This window comes from Hyla sarda, chromosome 2 (assembly GCF_029499605.1).
Source record: "Hyla sarda isolate aHylSar1 chromosome 2, aHylSar1.hap1, whole genome shotgun sequence".
Taxonomy (NCBI): Eukaryota; Metazoa; Chordata; class Amphibia; order Anura; family Hylidae; genus Hyla; species Hyla sarda.
The window spans coordinates 392,730,977-392,753,123 of record NC_079190.1 but is presented as its reverse complement, the minus strand read 5'-3'; the positions used below and the strand labels follow the sequence as shown (position 1 = coordinate 392,753,123).

The 22,147-nt window shown below is 43.6% G+C and overlaps 1 protein-coding gene across 8 annotated transcripts in view; it reads left to right on the top strand.

The window, feature by feature from the left end:
* The window catches only part of MYO1C (myosin IC), a 161,158-nt gene that overhangs the window by 136,252 nt on the left and 2,759 nt on the right, over positions 1–22,147 (top strand). For all 8 annotated transcript variants that reach the window (XM_056558670.1, XM_056558669.1, XM_056558667.1 and 5 more), the window contains 7 exons: positions 256–415; positions 998–1,081; positions 2,697–2,790; positions 6,273–6,328; positions 6,474–6,609; positions 13,123–13,193; positions 14,538–14,635. In XM_056558670.1, the coding sequence (XP_056414645.1) occupies positions 256–415; positions 998–1,081; positions 2,697–2,790; positions 6,273–6,328; positions 6,474–6,609; positions 13,123–13,193; positions 14,538–14,635 (699 nt within the window). The remainder of the gene's footprint in view (positions 1–255; positions 416–997; positions 1,082–2,696; positions 2,791–6,272; positions 6,329–6,473; positions 6,610–13,122; positions 13,194–14,537; positions 14,636–22,147) is intronic.

The following is a 22,147-nucleotide window of genomic DNA, read 5'->3' as shown; positions in this document are numbered from 1 at the left end:
TGTTAACTAGTTCTTAAGTATTGCTGACAATACAACATGTCTATCTTCCCAGTACTGATGGACCTACCTGTGTAGGAAGAATATCTGTGAGATGCAGTCACTTGTTAGCTTTACATCTTATTCAATAGGCTGCAGTTTTGGAGTAATTTTAAGGGGTTGTTTAATGAAGACAGCTCTTAGCCTAAAAAAAAGTTTTGCCTATTACTGTTTTGAGAACTGTTTAGTAAGGTTATAGTTTTTGCCTCTTTTGTGTAGATTCATCAAAGGCTTCATTTACCGTAATGAACCTCGTTGCCCAGAGAATGAATACTTCCTGGATTACCTCCGTTATTCATTCCTGATGAACCTTCATCGCAACATGCCAAAAAGTGTGTTAGACAAGTTTTGGCCTGAGCCACCCCCATCCCTTCGAGAGGTAAGCAGATAGGGAAGAAACTTATCAAGAGTGATCCACTGGCATTACTTTTTAATATCCGAATAGTCGAACTGAATATTAGAACTCCTGTAAATGTTTGTAACAATATATGGAAGTTTTATGTTCATGTGAGTCATGTATTCCATTACCTAATATTTTCTGAGATAAGTAAGAAATATGTTGAAATAAACAAGGTAGATCTATGGATGAACTCTTAAATGGAATGCCTTTTATAGATATTTGTTGTGATGTAATTATTTTGTAATGGAAAATTGTTTGGATCATGACGTCAATGAATCGGACTCCATGAATATTACAATCTGTTTATGGTCGTCTCTAGAAAAGACTGATCTCTCAGATTTGGCATACATGTAAATGGTAACGTTTTTGCATGCAAATCTTAATAATGTCTTATGCACTATATTAAAACTGCATTTTTTTATGCATGGGAGCAAAATCTGGTTTCTCGTTGCTGTAGGGGGAAAAGGTAGGCCTTTATTGCTCGGCTTGCTGTGACCAAATGTAAAGGCTGCTTAGATGGAATTTAGCACTAGCAGTCATTGTTTTCTTATGTTCCTTTAGGCTTCTGAGATCCTGAGAGAGATGTGTATGAAGAACATGGTGTGGAAGTATTGCAGACGAATCAGCCCGGAATGGAAACTACAGGTAAAAACTGCATAAAAATAGTAGGTTGAATGCAAGTTGTTTTATCTTCCTTCAGCTGCTTTTTTCTTATTTAATAATGTTTGTGCCATAATGGAGAAGCAGCATATAGATAAGTTTGACTGTAGTGCAGAGCTGTACGCTTTCAAATGCTACCTTGCTACACGTTAGGATTTCTTTGCTTCTCTTATCTTTTGGCTTCTGACATATTATATTCTTAATATCCCAGTCCCATTCTCCAGATATCTAGATTACCTAGTGCAGGAAATAGGAAGGGAAAAAAAACGGTCTGGGAGGCGCTGCTCAAGGTAGGTCAGAGATTGAAAACACAGGCCAGCAAAGGAAATATTTTATTTCTCGCAATTCGGATAACGCGTTTCGGCACGCTAACAGTGCCTTCCTCAGGTCCAACAATATAGCTATAAAAATAAGTAAAAGGACATGCACAATGCAAGCAGTCAATTTAATAGAATATAGCTTATAGACATAGAAAAAAGATGTAAAAACACATTTTTAGAGAGAGAGCATAGGGTTTTCAACAGTAAAAATGCTATACAGAGACGTTTCAAAACGTAAAATATTCCATAGAGACAAAATTTTATAAAAATGTGCATATCTCTGCATATGAACGCTTATGTGTATAAACCAAGTACAGTAAGAAATTGGTTGTCTCACACAAAACTAGTGGTCAGCATAATATATAACCATATGTCTCTTTTGGTAAAATCAATATTTAGCACAATATATGACCATATTTCTACCTTTGGGCAAAAATAGTGTGGTTGAAGAGCAGATATACAACTGTACAGGGATACACATATATGGTAAAAAAAAAAAAAATGTATGCAAAAATCAGGTTCCAGCTTTTTAGGGGTGAGTCTGCAGCAGTAATAAACATATTGAAACTCACTGTGTATAGACCCGTTAGGTGGATAGTTGAAGTGCCGATTTAGATATACAGATATTGTTGTAGTGATAAATACTGGAGGTTGCTCCTACCAATCCTGGGAAGTTCTTTTGCTTAGGGATGCTGAAAGAGGAGGAAGTAAAGGAGTATAATAGTGAGAGGGAAAGAGAGGATGGAGGGGACGGAGGTTGTCCCTGGACTAAAGTAGCCAGGCAATAAGGGATTATGATGTTGGGAAATAGTGTATATGGAGATTGATACACAGTGGAATGCACTAAAGTCGGACTGAGATACTAAAAGGGCCAAAGGAGCATGTGAATTGAAATACACTGTAAATCAGACTGAGGGTGTAAGAGAGATATAAAAAGGTAGGGGGGGGGGGTAGGAGAGTATATTACCTAGTAAAGACTGCACCTTTTAGTACTGAATGTCGTGTGTAGACATTTCCCTTTTACAAAACTGAATTTAAAAACATTTGTCATATTGTCAGTGTTGTCCCTTTTTTGTTCCTCCTATTGTAAACTCTGAGCACAACATGGCGGCAGAAGAAGCATTTTTCTGCTTCAGAGGTAGTCCCCCTTTTATTAAAGGGTACCGTAATATAGTATTTTTTCAGTAATGTTCTTTTGGACAACCACCATTAAATATCAGTCTGAATATATGTGTTCATTATAAGTGGAAATTGTGTGTTTATTTTTTTTATTTACACAGCTTGAACAGAAAGTTGTCGCAAGTGAAATATTCAAGGACAAAAAAGACAATTATCCCCAGAGCGTTCCAAGGCTTTTTATAAACACTCGACTTGGTGAGTGATTTATATGTTCAGATAAAGATCTTCTAGTGGAATGCCAGCTCCTCCCTCTCCCCTTCCTGGAGGTTTCTTTTTTTACATGATAGGGTATGTTCACACATCCGAAAGTAATCCATCATGTATTTCTATTGGTGCCCCTTGGGTTTCTGCCATGGATGTGCAGCTTGCATTGTCATGGATTCACACAAGCATTAGCCTGTCTAATTCCTACTGCATATGAAATGGCTTCCACCCCAAAATCCAGGTCAGATCCCACTGTGTGAACATAGCCTTACAAGAGGAGTTCTTGTTCGCTGAAGTTTTCATAATACTATCAGTAGTTTGTACAGCTAATTTCTACATGTTGGAAGTACTGAACTCTAAGCTCCATATTTGCTTTACGGTTGACCTACTGTGAACAGCCGAACACCTTTTTTAAAAGAGAAGATATATTCTTGTTTACTTACGCAAACATCCAAGTAGGGCTGGGCGGTATACCGGTTCATACTGAAATTTTTGTGCTGCACGATATGAATTTTTCCCCATACCGCAATACTGGCTTGGCCCCTCCCCCTCGAAAATGAATGAATGAAATATCAGCCCAGCGCTGCGCTGTCCCCACATCGGGGAACTAATCATATGTGACCCGCAAACGCTGTTCTGCTTCCCCCCCCCCCCCCCAAATTAATGATTAGCCAAGCGCTGCGCTGTCCCCATCGGGGCACTACTCACATATGTCACCCGCATGCGCTGCCCTCCTTGTCCTCCTGTTTATTGCGGCCGCCGGTGCTGACACTATATACCAGTGGTCTTCAACCTCCAGATGTTGCAAAACTACAACTCCCAGCATGCCCGGACAGCCGTTGGCTATGTTGTTATGCAACATCTGGAGGTCCACAGGTTGAAGACCACTGCTCTATACTGTATCCCTATGCCTGGGCGGCAAAAGGTAAACAAAATAAACTTTAACTCACCTTTCTCGTCGGTCCGGACCAGCTTCCCAGGAAGTGGAATGTCGGACAGCAGTCAGCCTATCACCGGCCGCAGCGATGTTCCGACTCGGCCGTTGATAGGTTGACCGCACTGCCATGTAAGAAGACGGCTTCTTACATGACAGTGGGCTCAGCCTATCACCGGCTGAGGTGGAACATCGCTGCGGCTGGGGATAGGCTGATGGCTGTCACGTCCCCAGGAAGAGCGTGAGGCAGACGTAGGGAGGTGAGTTAAAGTTTATTTTTGTTTACCTTTTGCAGCCCGGGCACAGGGATACAGCATACAGTATAGAGTGTCGGCGGCTAGAACAAACAGGAGGACGAGGAGAGCAGCGCTTGCGGGTGATGTGAGAAGTACCCCGATGGTAACAGCGCAGCGCTGGGTAATAATTAATTTGGGGGGGGGGGGGGATACCATTATATACCGTGGAACTGCCATAAGTTACAAAAATACTGCGATACACATATTTGGCTATTCCACTCAGCCCTACATCCAACCAACAGTAATTTCTGAGTTGGTAGATCTTTTGGTTACATTTAGCACTACTCATACTATCACATTTTAGTTGTATAATGACATGTAGCATGCTCACAGTAATCGGAAAGACACATCATAAATTAATGGGAACTGTCAAAACCCCAGAGATTTATCAAAACCTTGGCAAAGGAAAAGTGGGGCAGTCGCCCTTAGCAACAAACACCAACCAAATTAAATATCCCAATCTATTTATACATGACCTAACCAAAAAACACCCCACCTTAGCAACCAATCCGGTTACCGTACTACTTCCATTTTTAAAAAGTCCTGTGACTAAAGAAGGATGTGATCTGAGTGGTTTTGCTAAATCTCCCCCATATCTGTATAAATAGCTGGTGTCTATCACGTTGTTGATATATGATCTTTTCCCAGCATGTTATTAAGAAATTGTTGCTTAGATAGAGGCTTAGTTTCCTATCAGTATATAATAAGCGTCCATTTTATACCATTTTTTTCTTCCCAAGCTATTTCACATCCTATTCCTGTTTAGAGAAAGCCCTTCGAGGGTGTGAATCAAGAAATTTAGATATTGATTAAAGTATTAAATAAAGTCAGAAGAGCAATGAGTCCCAGCCACAATGTCCAGGGCAAGGTCCTTGTCAACCTGTTTTAAAAATACGGTAATCTATGTTGGGCCTAAAAAGCAGGTCTTAACTAGAAGTATTGAAGGAAAGATTGAGTGTGGAGCTGGAACTCTTCTTAAACCCCCCCCCCACAAATAGAACCTTAACCAGTGACCCCAGAAGTTTTCAAAGTTTGTCACATGGACAGTGAAAAAGCTGTGCCAAATGTATTGTGATCCTTGCATCTATTAATACATCTGGGCATTTTACACCAGAATACTTTAACTTAAAGGGGTACTCCGCCCCTAGACAGCATATCCCCTATCCAAAAGATAGGGGATAAGCTGTCTGATCGTGGGAGTCCCGCCGCTGGGGACCCTCGCGAACTTGGCTGCAGCACCCCAGACATCCGGTGCACAGAGCGAACTTGGCTCTGTGCCGGATGACTGGTGATGCAGGGCGGAGGCTCGTGACCTCACGGCCACGCCCCCTCAATGGAAGTCTATGAGAGGGGTTCATGACGGCAATCACTCCCCCTCCCATAGACTTGCATTTAGGGGTCGTGGCCGTGATAAAACAAGCTGCACCTGACGCTCTAAACGACTGCCGGGAGCAGTAGGGAAATTGCGGGGGTCCCCAGCGGCGAGACCTCCGCGATCAGATATCTTATCCCCTATCTTTTGCATAGGGGATAAGATGTCTAGGGGCAGAGTACCCCATTAAGACCAGCATTTGAAATGCTTATCTTATTAAATTAATACATTTTGTTTATACTATTCCTCTCATAGACTCTACCCTATTTTAATGTAATCCATTAGAATAGGAATCTCTTTAGTAACGTGAGGTGCCATAGATGTAGCCACGCTGATATATTAATAGTGGTATTTTTTTTTTCTCTGCAAATAATCTGGAGCATTGTATATGATAATGGTAAACCGCACAGCTAACCATATAAGCTCAGTAAAGGATGACCAGTTATTACTAGCTGAATCATTTACACACCCTAAGCGGACCCACAGTGTAAAATTTTACACTGCAGATCCGCCACTGAAGGACCTCTGCATGGTGGCTTTACATGTGCCTGCTCGGAGCGGCAATACGCCGCTACGAGCAGACACACTGCGATGTGCGAGTCGCAGCACGCATGCGCAATATACTCACATGTCGAGGAGCACTTGGCCTAGCTCATAGAGCAGGGGGAGCCGCCACAATGTGTGAATACACCGTGCATGCGTGGCAACTCGCACATTGCAGTGTGTCTGCTCGTAGCGGCATATTGCCGCTCCAAGCAGGCACATGTAAATCCACCATGTAGCAGTCCTTCAGCGGCGGATATGCAGCGTAAAATACGCTGTGGGTCTGCTCGTGTAAACGTACCCTAAAGTCTGATCTCTTTCTTTCCAGGCACAGATGAGATCAACACTAAGATACTTCAGCAATTAGAGAGTCAGGCATTGACGGTATGAATAATATTCTGGTTTGTCATGTGGTTTTTGTCTTCTAATTTCTATAGTACTGCAAAAGTACCAAATTGTTTTCTTTTTTCCTTATTCTAAAAAACTATATTAATTCAACATTAACCAGAACATACATACATCTTTACAGTATGCAGTGCCTGTGGTCAAGTATGACAGAAAGGGATACAAGCCAAGAAGGAGACAACTTCTGCTTGCACAGAATGCTGCTTACCTTGTTGAAGAAGCCAAAATAAAGCAGAGGATAGATTATGCCAATTTGACAGGTTTGAACCTTATCAATTTCTTGTGCACTTTACCTCTGCTTCGGCTTTTATTAAATGCTATGTACAGCTTATATTTTTTTTAAACCCCTTTCCGTTTTCAAGATCTCTGCTTCCATCCTGGTTACATTCCTTGTTTACATTGATTGATTGTTCTCACTTAAGTACATAGCTTGTAAAGTAATAGAAATGAAAACCTATTTATTAGTTTATCATTGTATAGAAAATGCTTCTTCTTGGTCGCCCTTCATTGGGGGACACAGATACTGATGGTATATGCTCTGGCCACTAGGAGGTGCTGACACGAAGAATAAAAAGTCTGCTCCTCCCTGGCAGGATATACCCGCCCACTGGAAGTGAGGTAACCAGTTTTAGCTTAGTGTCAGTAGGAGGCAGACGCAGGTCTGTAGTTCTCCAGACCTGGTCTTTTTACTGTTTTCTAGTTATGGCTTGTATTTAGGTATTTTCTTCCTTTTTGTTTCTCGTTTTCAGGTGGGGATTCAGGAACATGGCGCTACCTGTTCCCCCATATGCGATGAAGGGGCACAGGACATAGAGTATGCACTAATAACCACTTCTCGCCAACGGACAGTGCCTGGGGTAGTACCTTGGGTACGGGTCCCCCTACAGTCCCTGCTCGTCTCGCTGGTGCAGCCTGACATGATGCAGGCGACAACTAGTTGGCTGAAGACATCTACCCAGGATCCCATACATTTAGGGCCCCATATGGACCATGTTGCTCTCCTGGTCTCCCCCTCTTTGTTTTTCTGACACCTTTCACTGGTCTGTAATATCATCCCTGCCTGGGGATTGCATTTTGAATGCATATTCTTTTCTTGGGGGCCTTTTGGATTTTTCTTAGCTATGCCGGTTGGGTATGCCCCTGGCTTACCTTTTTTTTTCTACAGGGATCTCGCTCTGTGGGAGCATATTTGAACGACTCTTTGCCATTTCTGCCGTGCCGTGGCTGTATTCCAATCCCTCCCTACAGGAGTAAGGCACAGATGGGGTGCCCCTGATGGTACATTGGCATTCCTGGTGGACATAAGGACCCTTTCGAGGTTCCTCCTCTGGCGTGTATACGTTTTTGAGCCTAGAGAGTCCACCATGTGGCTCTTGTTCCCGGGAGGGTAATGGGGAACCGGAGCAGTGGTTTTCTCCACCTCTGATCACCCATCGGGGGGAGTGTACTTTAGATCCCTCCTCCACTGGTCACCAATCACATGTCTGCCGCATCCGTGGCTGGTGCTCCGGATGCTCACTTCTAGTGCGAGGTCTCCGTGGAAGTGACACTGCGTCGGCATCGACTGGACCTGATACCAATAAGCCAGACAGTGGTCTGCGTGGTTTCCTCTGCCGCCTGTCACTCATCCGAAGGAGTGACCCAGTGTATGCTATGGACTCCATACCAGTAAGCCAGACAGTGGTCTGCGTGGTTCTTCCACTGCCTGTCACTTATCACATGACTGCTGTATCTGCGGCTAGAGTTCTGCTAGTACTGCTAGTGCGCGGTGTCTGAAGAAGGGACCCAGTTTGTCTTATGGACCCTATACAGGGCAACGGGGATACATTACATGGCTCCTCAGCCTCCCCCGGACTCCCTGTATGACGAGGATACTACCCATTACTCCTGGGCCCCCCCACCCTCCCACATGCGACACAGGGGCACAGTGATCACTTATCTATGCTGTGGTCACCTTATCGTCACTTGCCAGCACCTGGAGGTGCCCCCCCTATCGTTAAACCACACCGTTATCTGCACTGTTTCCGCTACCACTGATCTCCCATCGCAGGACTGCCACGGGTATGGCTGGGGTTTCCCATTCCTGGCTACTGGGGTGAGGAATCTGGAAGTGTGTCCCTGCAGGTGCGACGGACTTTATGCCAGTCTTTGGTCTGCCTGATCTCCTACACCACCAGATCGCCCATCAGCTTGGCCGCACTCCAGTATCCCACCTTCGGAGGGATTGCACAATTTAGTGACCCTGCGGGTTCAGGGATCTTATACCGGTCAGCCAGTCTGTTGTCTGCATGGTTTACTATTGTGTCGACTCTCCTGCCATACACTTCCTGCACAATGGCGGGAGTTCAGGTAACCCACTGCCTAGGATTCCCTACCCTACCAGGTCTCTCACCACATGTCTGCCGTTCTCTTGGCTGACTGCTGGTAACTCACTTTCAGTGTGTGGTTCTGAACACTGTGACCCGGTGTGTTCCATGTCTCCTCTGCTAATTAGTCGCCTATGTCTGCATGATTTTTGTAATCCACCAGGTCTACTACCCTATACTTGCAGCTCCCGCGGCTGGTGTCCGGGGACCCACTTCTATGTGGGGTCCCCAAAAGAGTGACTCTATCGTTCATTGGAACTTATACCAGTGAGTCAGTCTGTACGGTTTCCTACACCACATGCATCTTCCTCCCTTCTGTCTGTGACTACAGTCCTGGAGTGTAGCACTATTGGACGTGTAGACGTTTCCTGCAGATTCAATGGACTTTCGCAGATCCAGCAGTCATCTTTGTTCCCCTTTCTTAGGGCATGTCGTTGGTCTGCTGAGAACATGGTTATGGCTCACAGTTTGGTACTATGTCTGTTTTCCATACTGTGGGACATATGCTCTGTCAGCAGTTGAAACGGCTTCAGGCCCTCCTTTTTTCATAGGGTCCAGGGTTTCGCCCTAAAAGGTTTACCTCTCACGGCTGTATGTTGCGACGTATACTCCTAACTTTCATTTTTAGTCAAGTATTGTATCTTACCCAGCACCAATGTCTAGGTTTCAGATCCCTTGGGGTCTCAGATGGCTTCTCCATACCTCAGTTTGTTGTCACTGGGTTCCTGGGGTGGCTGTGTTCGCACAGTGCTTTATCCCATTGCCGCAGGGCAGTGTTTTACATGCTCCTTCAGTACCTGGTGTACTTTGGCTATTGTTCTCGAAGGGTTCCTGAGGTGGCAATGTTCACCCAGTGCTTTCAACCCTTTGCCGCAGGGCGATGTTTGCATGCTCCTCCAGTACCTGACATACTTTGGCAATTCCCCTCCCACAGGGGGTACATCGACCGGGGGGCTCTGCACGGTCAGTGCTTGCATTTTGCCTTGACTACCCCTTATTTTCCCCCTATGATAGGGGGCTATGGCTATTCCGTGGAGCATTTTCTACTGCCTAGATGGCGTGCGGTGGCATGCCCCCTTTAGTTCGGCCCTTAGTGTTTGTTGCGGTCTTGGATATGTGCAGGGCTCCTGCCCAGATTGCTACACGATCCCTTTTGTGGGGCGGTCTTTCTGTGCCACACTTCTTTTCTCAACATAGAAGTAGGTTGCCAGGAGTGTCTTGCGGATGTGTGGTTTGCTCACCCTACAGGGATGGGTCCTCCAGGAGCCTTGGGAACACCCAGTTCCCACGTCGATCACTCCGGTGTTTGGGGTGCTCCTTTCTTAGGACGTTTCGCTCCTTTGTTTAGCTGTGTTTTTCCTTTCTTCTCCCTCGAGTTCCATGTACTCCTGGGACGGAGAGTGTTCCGGCCTACACAGAGACGTGGTTTCCTTGTCATGTTCTTCCCGCTGTTCAGGCTCTGCATCATACTCTCTCCGCTCTTCCTCCTGGGTGCTCGGATCATTTTTTTCCTGTTAGATGGGTTTTATCCGGGATTCCTTTGTAGGGTCCTTCGGACGTATCTCTTTGTTGGCTTCTCCTACTGCTTTGTGACTAAACTGGTTACCTCACTTCCAGTGGGCAGGTATATCCTGCCAGGGAGGAGCTGACTTTTTTTCTTCTTAGTGTCAGCGCCTCCTAGTGGCAAGAGCATATACCCATCAGTATCTGTGTCCCCCAATGAAGGCTACGAGAAAAATTTTACGGTGAGTACAAAAAAATCTCCTTATTTTTAAAGGTGATCTGTCAGCTGTATACCAGGTCAGAGCTGCAGATATTGGCAGATAGCTGATAGCTGCTGGCACTATGCGCTTCTAATAGAAATACTTTTCATTCATAGCACTGCAGGGGTATATGTATATAGATGCGCTGGGGAGGCAGACATATAGAGTTATCTGCCCCCCACAGCGCATCTATATACATATGCCTCTGCAGCATTATGTATGAAAAGTATTTCTATTAGCAGCATCGGGTCGGCCGATGCTGCTGCTAGAATACTTTTTACATATAGCGCTGCAGTGGCATAAGTATATAGATGCGCTGCGAGGGTATATTATACATGCGCTGTGGTGGGTTTATATTTATTAATGCGCCGGCGGGGGTCATATCTAATGCTCTGCAGGGGGCATATATATATAGACTATATGTCTGTGCCCCCCCCCCTCTGCAGCGCTATATATCTTGCCCCCCACAGCACTTTTAATATAGATATGCCCCCCCCCCCCCCCCCCCCCACTGCTACTCACAATGTTCATTTTTAAATATCCCGCTGAGAGCCCTGAATGGCTCCTCAGTACCGGCCGTTCAGGGCTCACACGGAGGATTCAAAAATGAAAGTTAAAACACACTGATACACCGCAGGGTTGCGGAGCTTGCCGCCTGCTCCCCTGCTTAATAACTTCGGATCGCATCGGGTCTCAGAAGTGAAACCTAATGCGATCAATCCCTCAGCCCCTGTACTACAACCCCCATCATGGAACAGACTCTGTTCCATGATGGGGGTTGTAGTACAAGCACTAATTTAGCCTCCCCTGCTGTCTGCAGACTCCTGCAGCCAGGGAATTTCTACTCCCATCATGGAAAGAAGTATGTTCCATGATGGGAGTAGTAGTAGTCCTGGCTGTGGGAGTCTGTAGGCAGAGGTGTTACGGCCGTACATGAGGGGTGTTATAACGGGTCTTAATGGATGAATATTTATTCAGCCGCTAGCACCCGTTATTTCATCCGTTGTTATACATCCATTTTTACACAGGAAACGGACATTTAATAACGGATGAATGCTCTTAGTGTGAAAGGGGCCTAAAAGTGTCGGCCCATGATTCCACTGAGTTCATGGTATGTGTCATCCTTATGGACAGCATGGAACTACATAATAAAGTTCACAAAGGAGCAGTAGGGAACCTGGACACCTGAAGCAGGGAAAAGTAATAATCATGTGTAAATATATTGAGGAATTTATTGGTGTATTTTAAACTGTCTAGTACTATATGCCCAGAAAACTTAAATGGGGTTTGCCAACTGCCTCCCTACCTTCTCTAGCCTGTTTGTGGCTGCCTGAGATGGTCAAGAGCCAAAAAAAAAAAAGCCCAGTCAGCTGATATGCAGTTTGCCTAATTCCCATTGACATTGATGGTGCCCAAATAGCATCAGAAGCTACATTGTTTACATAATTAAACAGCTAATTAAAAATGGGTGTACAGCGCAACTCCATTTGGATCATAAACAAAGGAAAATATAATGAAAACATTTATACAATTTAATTCCACTACTTTTTACTTAAAATAAAACCCATAACAAATACTGAAGCATAAAACTATCTTTACACAATGTTTAACGCTGGTATTTTCAGCCATAAAATGTTTTTGTATTTTTTGTGTAATGGCTTGAAATGCTTGTTATCTTAACGTCTGTTTTTCCAGTCATAGTTTGCTGAAAATGAGAATGTAAATTAATTTTACAGCAATAAAATTAATGTGAGTGCGCACAAACTGCTCTTCTGCTATTGCGTTCAGTAAAACATAATCATTTTAAAATAAAATAAATAAATAAAAAGCTGGTTTATGGCAGTTTTTTTTAAAAGTTATAACATTTTTTATGGATGTTTTTTGACCCAAAAACCTGTTAAAGGTAAAGGTGAGGATGGCATAAGTGAGCCCTAATACTGTATTTTTTTTTTTTTTTTTTTGCATTTGTGGTTTGGAATCCACACATTAAATGCAGAGAACCTATACACAGCTCTTGATTTGCACCACCCCTGTTCAGTCTGGTTGCATAATGTTCATTAGAAGTAACATGTATGTCCTCCCCTAATTGGGGATCTAGTTAATTGTACTTTGGTAATTGGAATTGGCCGCCTCTGATGTCTGGGAGATTTGGATCATTAGTTGACAAATGAGGAAAAATAGTTTGTCCTTTTGTGTGAACATCTCTCATCTCTAAATCTGGAGCAATATATTTTCCCTGTATTAATTATTTAGTCTCGGATGAGCCGTGATCAGAATGAGCCAGTTTGTTATTGTTTTCAGTCACGAAACATTTAGTTTTTGGCAACTTCTAAAGGCAAAGGGTTTTCATAAGACCCACTGTTCTGCCCTATTGTTGATTTATAGTCGCTGAAGTGGTTGCCATTCCCACCTACTGTACCATGGGTTTAGTGTGTATAAATGAGTAACTCATGTTTTAGCACTATGAATACTTAGTTAATGGATTAATATGAAGTCATTTGGTAAGTTTCTATAGCCATAGTGCCCTGTAGAATGATTTTTTGCAGACCTATGCCTGATCCATACCTCCATAGCTTTTTCCTGAAGTCTTTAATGGACTGGTCAGTAGAGAATATACAGTCATATCTAAATGTTTGTATTTTAGGTATCTCTGTCAGCAGTTTGAGTGACAACCTCTTTGTTCTACATGTAAAATGTGAAGACAACAAGCAAAAGGTAACATACATTTACTTTATATTAATCATTCTTTTACAGTTTTTTTTTTAACAGTTTAATCACAATAAACATTTGTACGCCTAGCAATAAACAAACACTATGGCTTAAAACATCACATTAAAATGCTGTCACTCTCCGCACAGCTTTTTTAGATGCTCTAATAGGGTACATTTACACATACTTAATCTGCTGTGGAGTTGATGTTATGCATTTCAGATGTTTGTTTATATTTAACCGGGTCCTGATGGATCCCATTGACAGGTCTAGTATGGATGAAATATTCTTAGGCCTAGTTCACATTGCTGTAGGACTCCGATATTCCGAGTTTTGTCGGCAATCTGGCCAGAAGGACGGGAGTTGAGCTGAGAAAAAAAAAAATAGTGCAAACTCTATTCTTTTCTCCGCTAAAATCCTGTAAAATTACCGGGTCACCAACTGACCCCATGCAACTGAATGGGGGTCGTCAGGACCCAGCAGTAGCCGTTTGTATCCGACCCATTTCAGGGTCCGATAGGCTCAAAAAAAAAAAAACTGATCCGATGCATACGGCCATGTGAACCTAGCCTAAAACAGCACGAGAGAATTCGGAATAAAATCCTAGGAGAATATTGCAGGGTTTTTTAAGTAGTTAATAGCTACATGGCACTTGGAGAATATATATTCAGAATATAAAATAGAATACACTAAGACATCAAAAAATACGCCAAAGAGGTAGGTGTTGTGGCTGACAACACACACTACTAAGTTGAGGGAGCTGTACAGAGGGGTTTCTGCCAAGAGCGGGATTGTTTGTGGCTTATCAAGATGTATAGCCACAGAAGAGAGATGTTGCTGTAGCTTTCAGTACATAGCAACAACCCCTCTGTTCTTTTCATTGACTGAATAAGAATACTGTAAATGGCTATAGCTGTTGACAACTGTAGAAATGGCTCATATCAGCAGCTAAGTACAAACACAGGAAAAAATGCTCCTCCTGCTAGTGACTGGGGTCCTAGATGAATAATGATGATATTGCTTAAAATAAAATTCCATATAAAACTGTAGGTGCATCAAGCTTACTTGTGACTTGCATAGTTATTTTTTTTATGTATTGACATATGTTTACTATTTGTTAGTAAAGAACAGATGATTTAAGGGGAATTTATGTGTTAGAATGATAGTGTATGAAGATAGATCACAAACCAGGTTTTTACTTATTATACTGCTTAATACTATGAAGCCCCAAAGAAACTCACATATGAGAGAATGAAGCATGTCTTTGTTAATGGCACTTTTGAATACATAATGCAGCCCTGTAGAAGCGCTGTGTGAAGGATGCTTTATAATTAGTATTTGTGTCTCCAGGGAGATGTGGTACTGCAGAGCGATCACGTGATAGAGACACTGACAAAACTTGCCATAGCCGCTGAGAAATTCAACAACATCAACATTAACCAGGGCAGGTATGTGTATTACTGCATTCAGAGCAGACTGATTGGCATTACAATAAAGGCTTTTATGTTTTTTGTTTTGATATACGTTGACCGGAAAAATGAATTTCCCTATTTGTTTGTTTGTCCACACTCTAGAAAACAAATACATATCTAAAAACTTAAGATGAAATATTTTCATAGTCTGTAATTAGAACTTTGCCTTTCCCACCATATTAACAGGTTGAAGACTGCTGTATACAGGCCACCACAACAGAACCTACTTGCCATGGCACCTACCTACCCTTGGTTGCTTCTTAATAACTACAATGTAGCCTTCTTAGGGCCCTGTGTAAAGGGCCAGTAAATGAGCAAAAAAGAAAATATCCTTGTTTATTACCGGATGGGGAAACAACAAATGAAACAAAGGGGGCAACATGAATGATCCAGCAGTTGTTTGTGTGACACTCCCTGCATGTTCTTGAGCCCTATAATAGGCTGTTTTAACCCTAAGAGGACATAGTTTTAAATTAGACGGGCAAAGGTTTAAAAGTAATATCAGGAAGTATTACTTTACTGAGAGAGTAGTGGATGCATGAAATAGCCTTCCTGCAGAAGTGGTAGCTGCAAATTCAGTGAAGGAGTTTAAGCATGCATGGGATAAGCATAAGGCTATCCTTCATATAAGATAGGGCCAGGGACTATTCATAGTATTCAGGTTATTGGGCAGACTAGATGGGCCAAATGGTTCTTATCTGCCGACACATTCTATGTTTCTATGTTAAGGACAATGGACGTAAATGTACCTCCTGATGCACTGGTACTTTGCACACCAGGAAGTACTTTTACATCCTGTACATGACCCGAGTACTCCTGTACATGACCCAAGCATCGGAGCAGTGCCTGTGCCATGCACTGCAGGTTCCAGCTGCTTATTCTTCCCAAACCAGGACGTATATCCTGTACATGACCCAAGCACCAAAGCGGTGCTCCCATCATGCATTGCTGCTATCAGCAGCCGGGGACCCGCCGGTAATAGCAGAGATCAGTGATTGCGCTGATGTCTGCCATTAACCCCTCAGATACTGTATGAGTCCTCATACAGCTCTGTTTACAGAAAAATGGAAAAGTTAGAGAAGGTCAAAATAGGGCGATTTTAAGCATACTTATTTTATATAAAAATTAGAGATTTTTGAAAAGCAGTACAATAATAGAAAAGTATGTAAACACTATCATTTTAGTTGTATTGACCCACAGAAAAATCTAGGCGTGAAAAGTTATAAGGGGCTCACGCAGATCCCGATGTATTCAACATCCAGCCTCAAAAATTATATCAAAAAATGGACCTCATGTCCGGGATGAGCAAAAAGGATTGATGTATATATTAAAACATAATGTTTAATTCTATCTAATAAAATAATCAACGTATATAATTCTATGGTCAGTAGAAAACGAACTAGGCAGCTCTGGGTTCTGCAGGGCCCAGCCAGCCCAGGGCTGCCACCCACTTGGGGTTATATATAGTAAAAACCACAGCAAGTAGGACTATGATGCAAATGCCAACGCGTTTCTGCCAGTTTGTATTCACTGGTATCCTCAGGGCATCAAGAAATTATCCAACACAATTGACCATTGGTTAAGAATATATAAAAGTCACTATAATTCAAAACATCAACATTTATGCCAGCAGTTGTGGCTTGGTCATGTATACTGTGACAATCAATTCAATTAGACCAAAAACTCTGCAAGAAAATATATATAAGATATATGCTTTCCCTAGTTTACTCCTGCAAAGGGAGACAGCATGCCAAGTTCCTGCAAAGAAAATAGGGGGATGAGGGGAGAAATCTATCCCTATTAATGGTCTCTGTTCCGGTCTTCTCCCTGTAAGGAAGACCATCCACATTTACTAATTGACCTTGTGAAAAAAAGGCACTAGAGCTGTACAAAGACAAGTCCAGTCCTACTCACAGTTTTGAAGTGTCACAGCAGCATACGACGCTGTCCTGCTGATTAGCAGGACGCCTGTATCGGCATCTCTCACCTAGTGCGGTGAGTTGGCGTCTGACGTCACGTCCGCCCGCTCTGCCTTTATACAGCGCGAGGCGCGGCGCCTCCCATGACGCGATCTGGGAGGCGCGGTCCGGCTCTGCCTATCCGCGCTGTCACAACAGACAGCACGCGGGCGGGGTGACGAGTGTAAACAAACTATCGCGGTCATCTGGCAGACAAACTCCGACAGGATACTAACGCTGGTACGTGGTATAGAGATTATTAAGTAAGTAAGCTAAGATAGATATCAGTCATATAAATGAGAGAAAAAATATAAAGAATAGATCCCATTAATGAGCTTATTCATATCCACAAGGGGATATATTAGATTAACATATAATAGGGATATATGCTGGGAATACCTCAGACACACCCACTGGCATACCACAGGACACGCGGCACAAATAGAAAAATTATTTGTTATGAATAGGGGGCAGAACCCAGGGGGCTGATTTTGAAAATCAAGAGGTTACTATGAGGTGGCAATTAGGAGGGGGGGTCCCTAAGGGATACGGGAGGGGTAGTAGCAGGGCCCTAAGGAGCCTATCATGGCCCTAGATGGCCCTACACTACCAACCCTAAACCTAGGCGGGGTGGCCGCCCTAAAAAGGGCGGTCCCGCACAGGAACCTCCTGTTAATTTCTATATAACCCTAGCTAGGGGAGTGGATAACTCCTATTCATCCAGGCTACGGCTGTCCCTGGCTACCTATCCACACTCCCCAAGTCATTGCCACCTCAAAGAAAGCTAGCAAAATGTAATTGTTCATTTAACCCATATGGGGATGTGGAGTTTAGCCTATAGATCAAACGACATTCTTTTTGTTGTAGCAATCTGTCCAGGTTGCCCCCCCCCTCTTCTCAATTCCTGTAAAGTGTATGGCCTTCGGATCACCACTATGTACAATATTCATATGGAGAGCTACCGGGGTCTCTCTTTGGTTCCTTATGTCCCCCATATGCTCTAGGACTCTTTTCTTCAGTGGGCGAATAGTCTTGCCTACATATAATAGTGGGCAGGTGCATGTGGCAACATATACTACTCCAGGGGTCGAGCAATTTATGAACTGATTAATATTCAGAGAAGACGATGGTATCTGAGTAGTCTTATTAATAAATTGACAAGCCCGACAGTGGCCACATTGGTAACATCCATTGGGGGGTCTTGATTTTCCCAGCCAAGTTTGTCTACTAGAGTCATTGGTACTCAAGTGACTCTGGACTAGAAGGTCTCCTAGACTTTTCCCACGTCTGTATGTAATCTCTGGTTTCTCCCCTACTAAATCACTTAGGTCCGGGTCCATTTTTAGAATATCCCAATGTTGCGAAATGGTTTCTAATGGGAATGGCTAGTTTATCAAACATTCCGATAATTCTAGCTGGTTGGCGCCCTATTAAATCCCTAGGTTTAGGTATCAAAAGATCACCATGTGTCCTAGTGGTTGCCTCAGTGAGTGCTTTCTTGAGGATATAATGTGGGTAACCTCTCTCCTGGAAGCGTTTTGTCATCTCTTTAGCCTCAGACTGGAAATCCGCTTGTCTCGAACAGTTCCTCCTGAGGCGGAGAAACTGCCCCTTAGGGCCATGGTAGGCTCCTTAGGGCCCTGCTATCACCCCTCCCGTATCCCTTAGGGGACCCCCCCCCCACCCTCCTAATTGCCACCTCATAGTAACCTCTTGATTTTCAAAATCAGCCCCCTGGGTTCTGTCCCCTATTCATAACAATTAATTTTTCTATATGTGCCGCGTGTCCTGTGGTATGCCAGTGGGTGTGTCTGAGGTATTACCAGCATATATCCCTATTATATGTTAATCTAATATATCCCCTCGTGGATATGAATAAGCTCATTAATGGGATCTATTCTTTATATTTTTTCTCTCATTTATATGACCGATATCTATCTTAGCTTACTTACTTAATAATCTCTATACCACGTACCAGCGTTAGTATCCTGTCGGAGTTTGTCTGGCAGATGACCGCGATAGTTTGTTTACACTCGTCACCCCGTCCGCGTGCTGTCTGTTGTGACAGCGCGGATAGGCAGAGCCGGACCGCGCCTCCCAGATCGCGTCATGGGAGGCGCCGCGCCTCGCGCTGTATAAAGGCAGAGCGGGCGGACGTGGCGTCAGACGCCAACTCACCGCACTAGGTGAGAGATGCCGATACAGGCGTCCTGCTGATCAGCAGTACAGCGTCGTATGCTGCTGTGACACTTCAAAACTGTGAGTAGGACTGGACTTGTCTTTGTACAGCTCTAGTGCCTTTTTTTCACAGGGTCAATTAGTAAATGTGGATTGTCTTCCTTACAGGGAGAAGACCGGAACAGAGACCATTAATAGGGATAGACTTCTCCCCTCATCCCCCTATTTTCTTTGCAGGAACTTGGCATGCTGTCTCCCTTTGCAGGAGTAAACTAGGGAAAGCATATATCTTATATATATTTTCTTGCAGAGTTTTTGGTCTAATTGAATTGATTGTCACAGTATACATGACCAAGCCACAACTGCTGGCATAAATGTTGATGTTTTGAATTATAGTGACTTTTATATATTCTTAACCAATGGTCAATTGTGTTGGATAATTTCTTGATGCCCTGAGGACGCCAGTGAATACAAACTGGCAGAAACGTGTTGGCATTTGCATCATAGTCCTACTTGCTGTGGTTTTTACTATATATAACCCCAAGTGGGTGGCAGCCCTGGGCTGGCTGGGCCCTGCAGAACCCAGAGCTGCCTAGTTCGTTTTCTACTGACCATAGAATTATATACGTTGATTATTTTATTAGATAGAATTAAACGTTATGTTTTAATATATACATCAATCCTTTTTGCTCATCCCGGACATGAGGTCCATTTTTTGATATAATTGACCCACAGAATAAAGAAAACGTGTATAAAGTATACAGCGTGAAAACAAACCCTCCAAAATTTGCTAAATTTCCTTACACAAATAAGAATTTTTGGGGGGTTTTACATACATTTTATGGTAAAATGAGTGAAGTCGTTACAAAGTATAATTTGTCGCTCAAAAAACAAGCCCTCAATGGGTCTATGGATGGAAATCTAAAAGAGTTATGGATTTTAGAAGGAGAGGAAGAAAAAATGAAAACACAAAAATAAAATTGGACTGGTCCTTAAGCCCTTAAGGATGCAGGGCGTACCTCTACGCCCTGAGTCCGCTCCCTTTCTATAACACGGGGCCACAGCATTGCAACGCGCTATTAACCCTTTAGACGCAGCGTTCAAAGTTGATCGCCGCGTCTAAAGTGAAAGTAAAGTACTGCCGGTTAGCTCAGTGGGCTGTTCGGGACCGCCGAGGTGAAATCGCGGTGTCCTGAACAGCTGGCAGACACAAGGAGGGTCCTCACCTGCCTCCTGCGTTGCCGATCGTCGAATGACTGCTCAGTGCCTGAGATCCAGGCATGAGCAGTCAAGCGGCAGAGTCATTGATCAATGTTATCCTATGAGATAACAAAGACCGATGTAAAAGATCAGTTAGTGCAGTGTTATAGCCCCCTATGGGAGCTATGACACTGCAAAAAAAAGTGAAAAAAACTAATAAAAAAAAAAATTCCAAAATGGCATATTTTTGGTCACTTTTTATATCATGAAAAAATGAATAAAAAGCGATCAAAAAGTCAGATCAATACAAAAATGGTACCGCTAAAAACTTCAGATCACGGCGCAAAAAGTTTGCCCTCATACTGTTCAAGGAAAAATTAAGAAGTTATAGGGGTCAGCAGATTTTAAACGTATACATTTTCGTGCATATAGTTATGATTTTTTTCCAGAAGTTCGACAAAATCAAACCTACATAAGTAGGACATCATTTTAATCGTATGGACTTACAGAATAGAGGTGTCATTTTTACCGTAAAAATTAGAAACTGAAGCCCCCAAAAGTTATAAAAAGGCGGGGGGGGGGGGGTTCCTCAATTTTGTCGCACAATGATTTTTTTTTTCCCCTTTTCGCCGTAGATTTTTCGGTAAAATGAATGATCTCATTACAAAGTAGAATTGGTGGTGCATAAAATAAGCCATCATATGGATTTTTAGGTGCAAAATTGAAAGAATTATGATTTTTTTTTTTTTTTTTTAAAGGTAAGAGGAAAAAACGAAAGTGCAAAAACAGAAAAACCCTGAGTCCTTAAGGGGTTAAAGGAAATCGGTCAGTAGTACCACCTGCACTAAACCTGTCACACAGGCTTGTAGTGCGGGTGATGCTGATTATGACGGTACTGACAATGTCCAGATTTGCCCAGCATTTCCGCTGCAAATCGAGTTTTCCTATTTATGCTAAAGAGGGCCTTGGGGCATGGGCGGAGCTCCGATCTGAGCTTGGGGCACACTGGCATAATCTTTGCCGGGTGGTGGCACCACTCGGCTCATCAATATTCATAACCCCCCCCCCTCCCTGCTCCTTCACCCGTGTTAGTGTACGGCGCATGCGCTGCTTACTGTGTACTCCTGGAAGCGGTGTTCCCCTCTGCTTCACTGCCGCAGCCATCTTTGATAAGTAAGATAAAATAAAATTAAACTTTCTAACTTCTGACAGGCTACACTTTGACTGGATAGAGTCTAACCTTTAGGATATGTTTGATAAATGAACCAAACCAAGCTATTTCTGTGCTGGGCTCAAAAACATTGTCTGCTACGTTTTTGATTTCCCACACAGATAAAGCATATGGTCAAGAAATGGATAGAACATCGCCACAGTTAGATTACATTTTGTCCCATTTCTTAGTCGATCAACCAACTGAGAACTATACATCTGCATGCCTTTTTGACAGGTTTTCAATGTACCGTATTTTTCAGACGCGGCGATCAAAGCTGACCGCCGCGTCTGAAGGCTGACCGCCGCGTCTGAAGTGACACTAACCCGGCTGCATCGGGAGGGACCTTACCTGCCTCCTTGGTGTCTGCTCCGTGCCGGGATCCCCTGCATGGCCAGTGCTCTCCTTCGACGTCATCGTGCACGCCGTCCCATCATCCAATAGGAGTGGCGTGCGTAGCGACATGATGACGGCGATGGAGAGCGTGGATCCCGGGGAAGAAGACGTCCGGAGCGTCGGGGACACCACGGGGACGCGGCGACAGCGATGGAGCGACATCCAGGGCAGCGGTGACGGGTCCGGAGCGGCAGGGACATGTGAGTATTACCTCCTATACCAGTGGTCTTCAACCTGCGGACCTCCAGATGTTGCAAAACTACAACTCCCAGCATGCCCGGACAGCCAACGGCTGTCCGGGCATGCAGGGAGTTGTAGTTTTGCAACATCTGGAGGTCCGCAGGTTGAAGATCACTGTTGGGTTCAGATTCTTTTTTTTTCTAGATTTTGCACCATTAAAATTGGGTGCGTCTTATATGCCGGTGCGTCCTATAGGGCGAAAAATACGGTGTAGCCTGAGAGAAGAAAAACATGCTGTGAATAGGGTCTAACCGTCGCTGGTACTACTGATGATGCATTTATTTCCTTAGCCATAGTTTCTTTGTT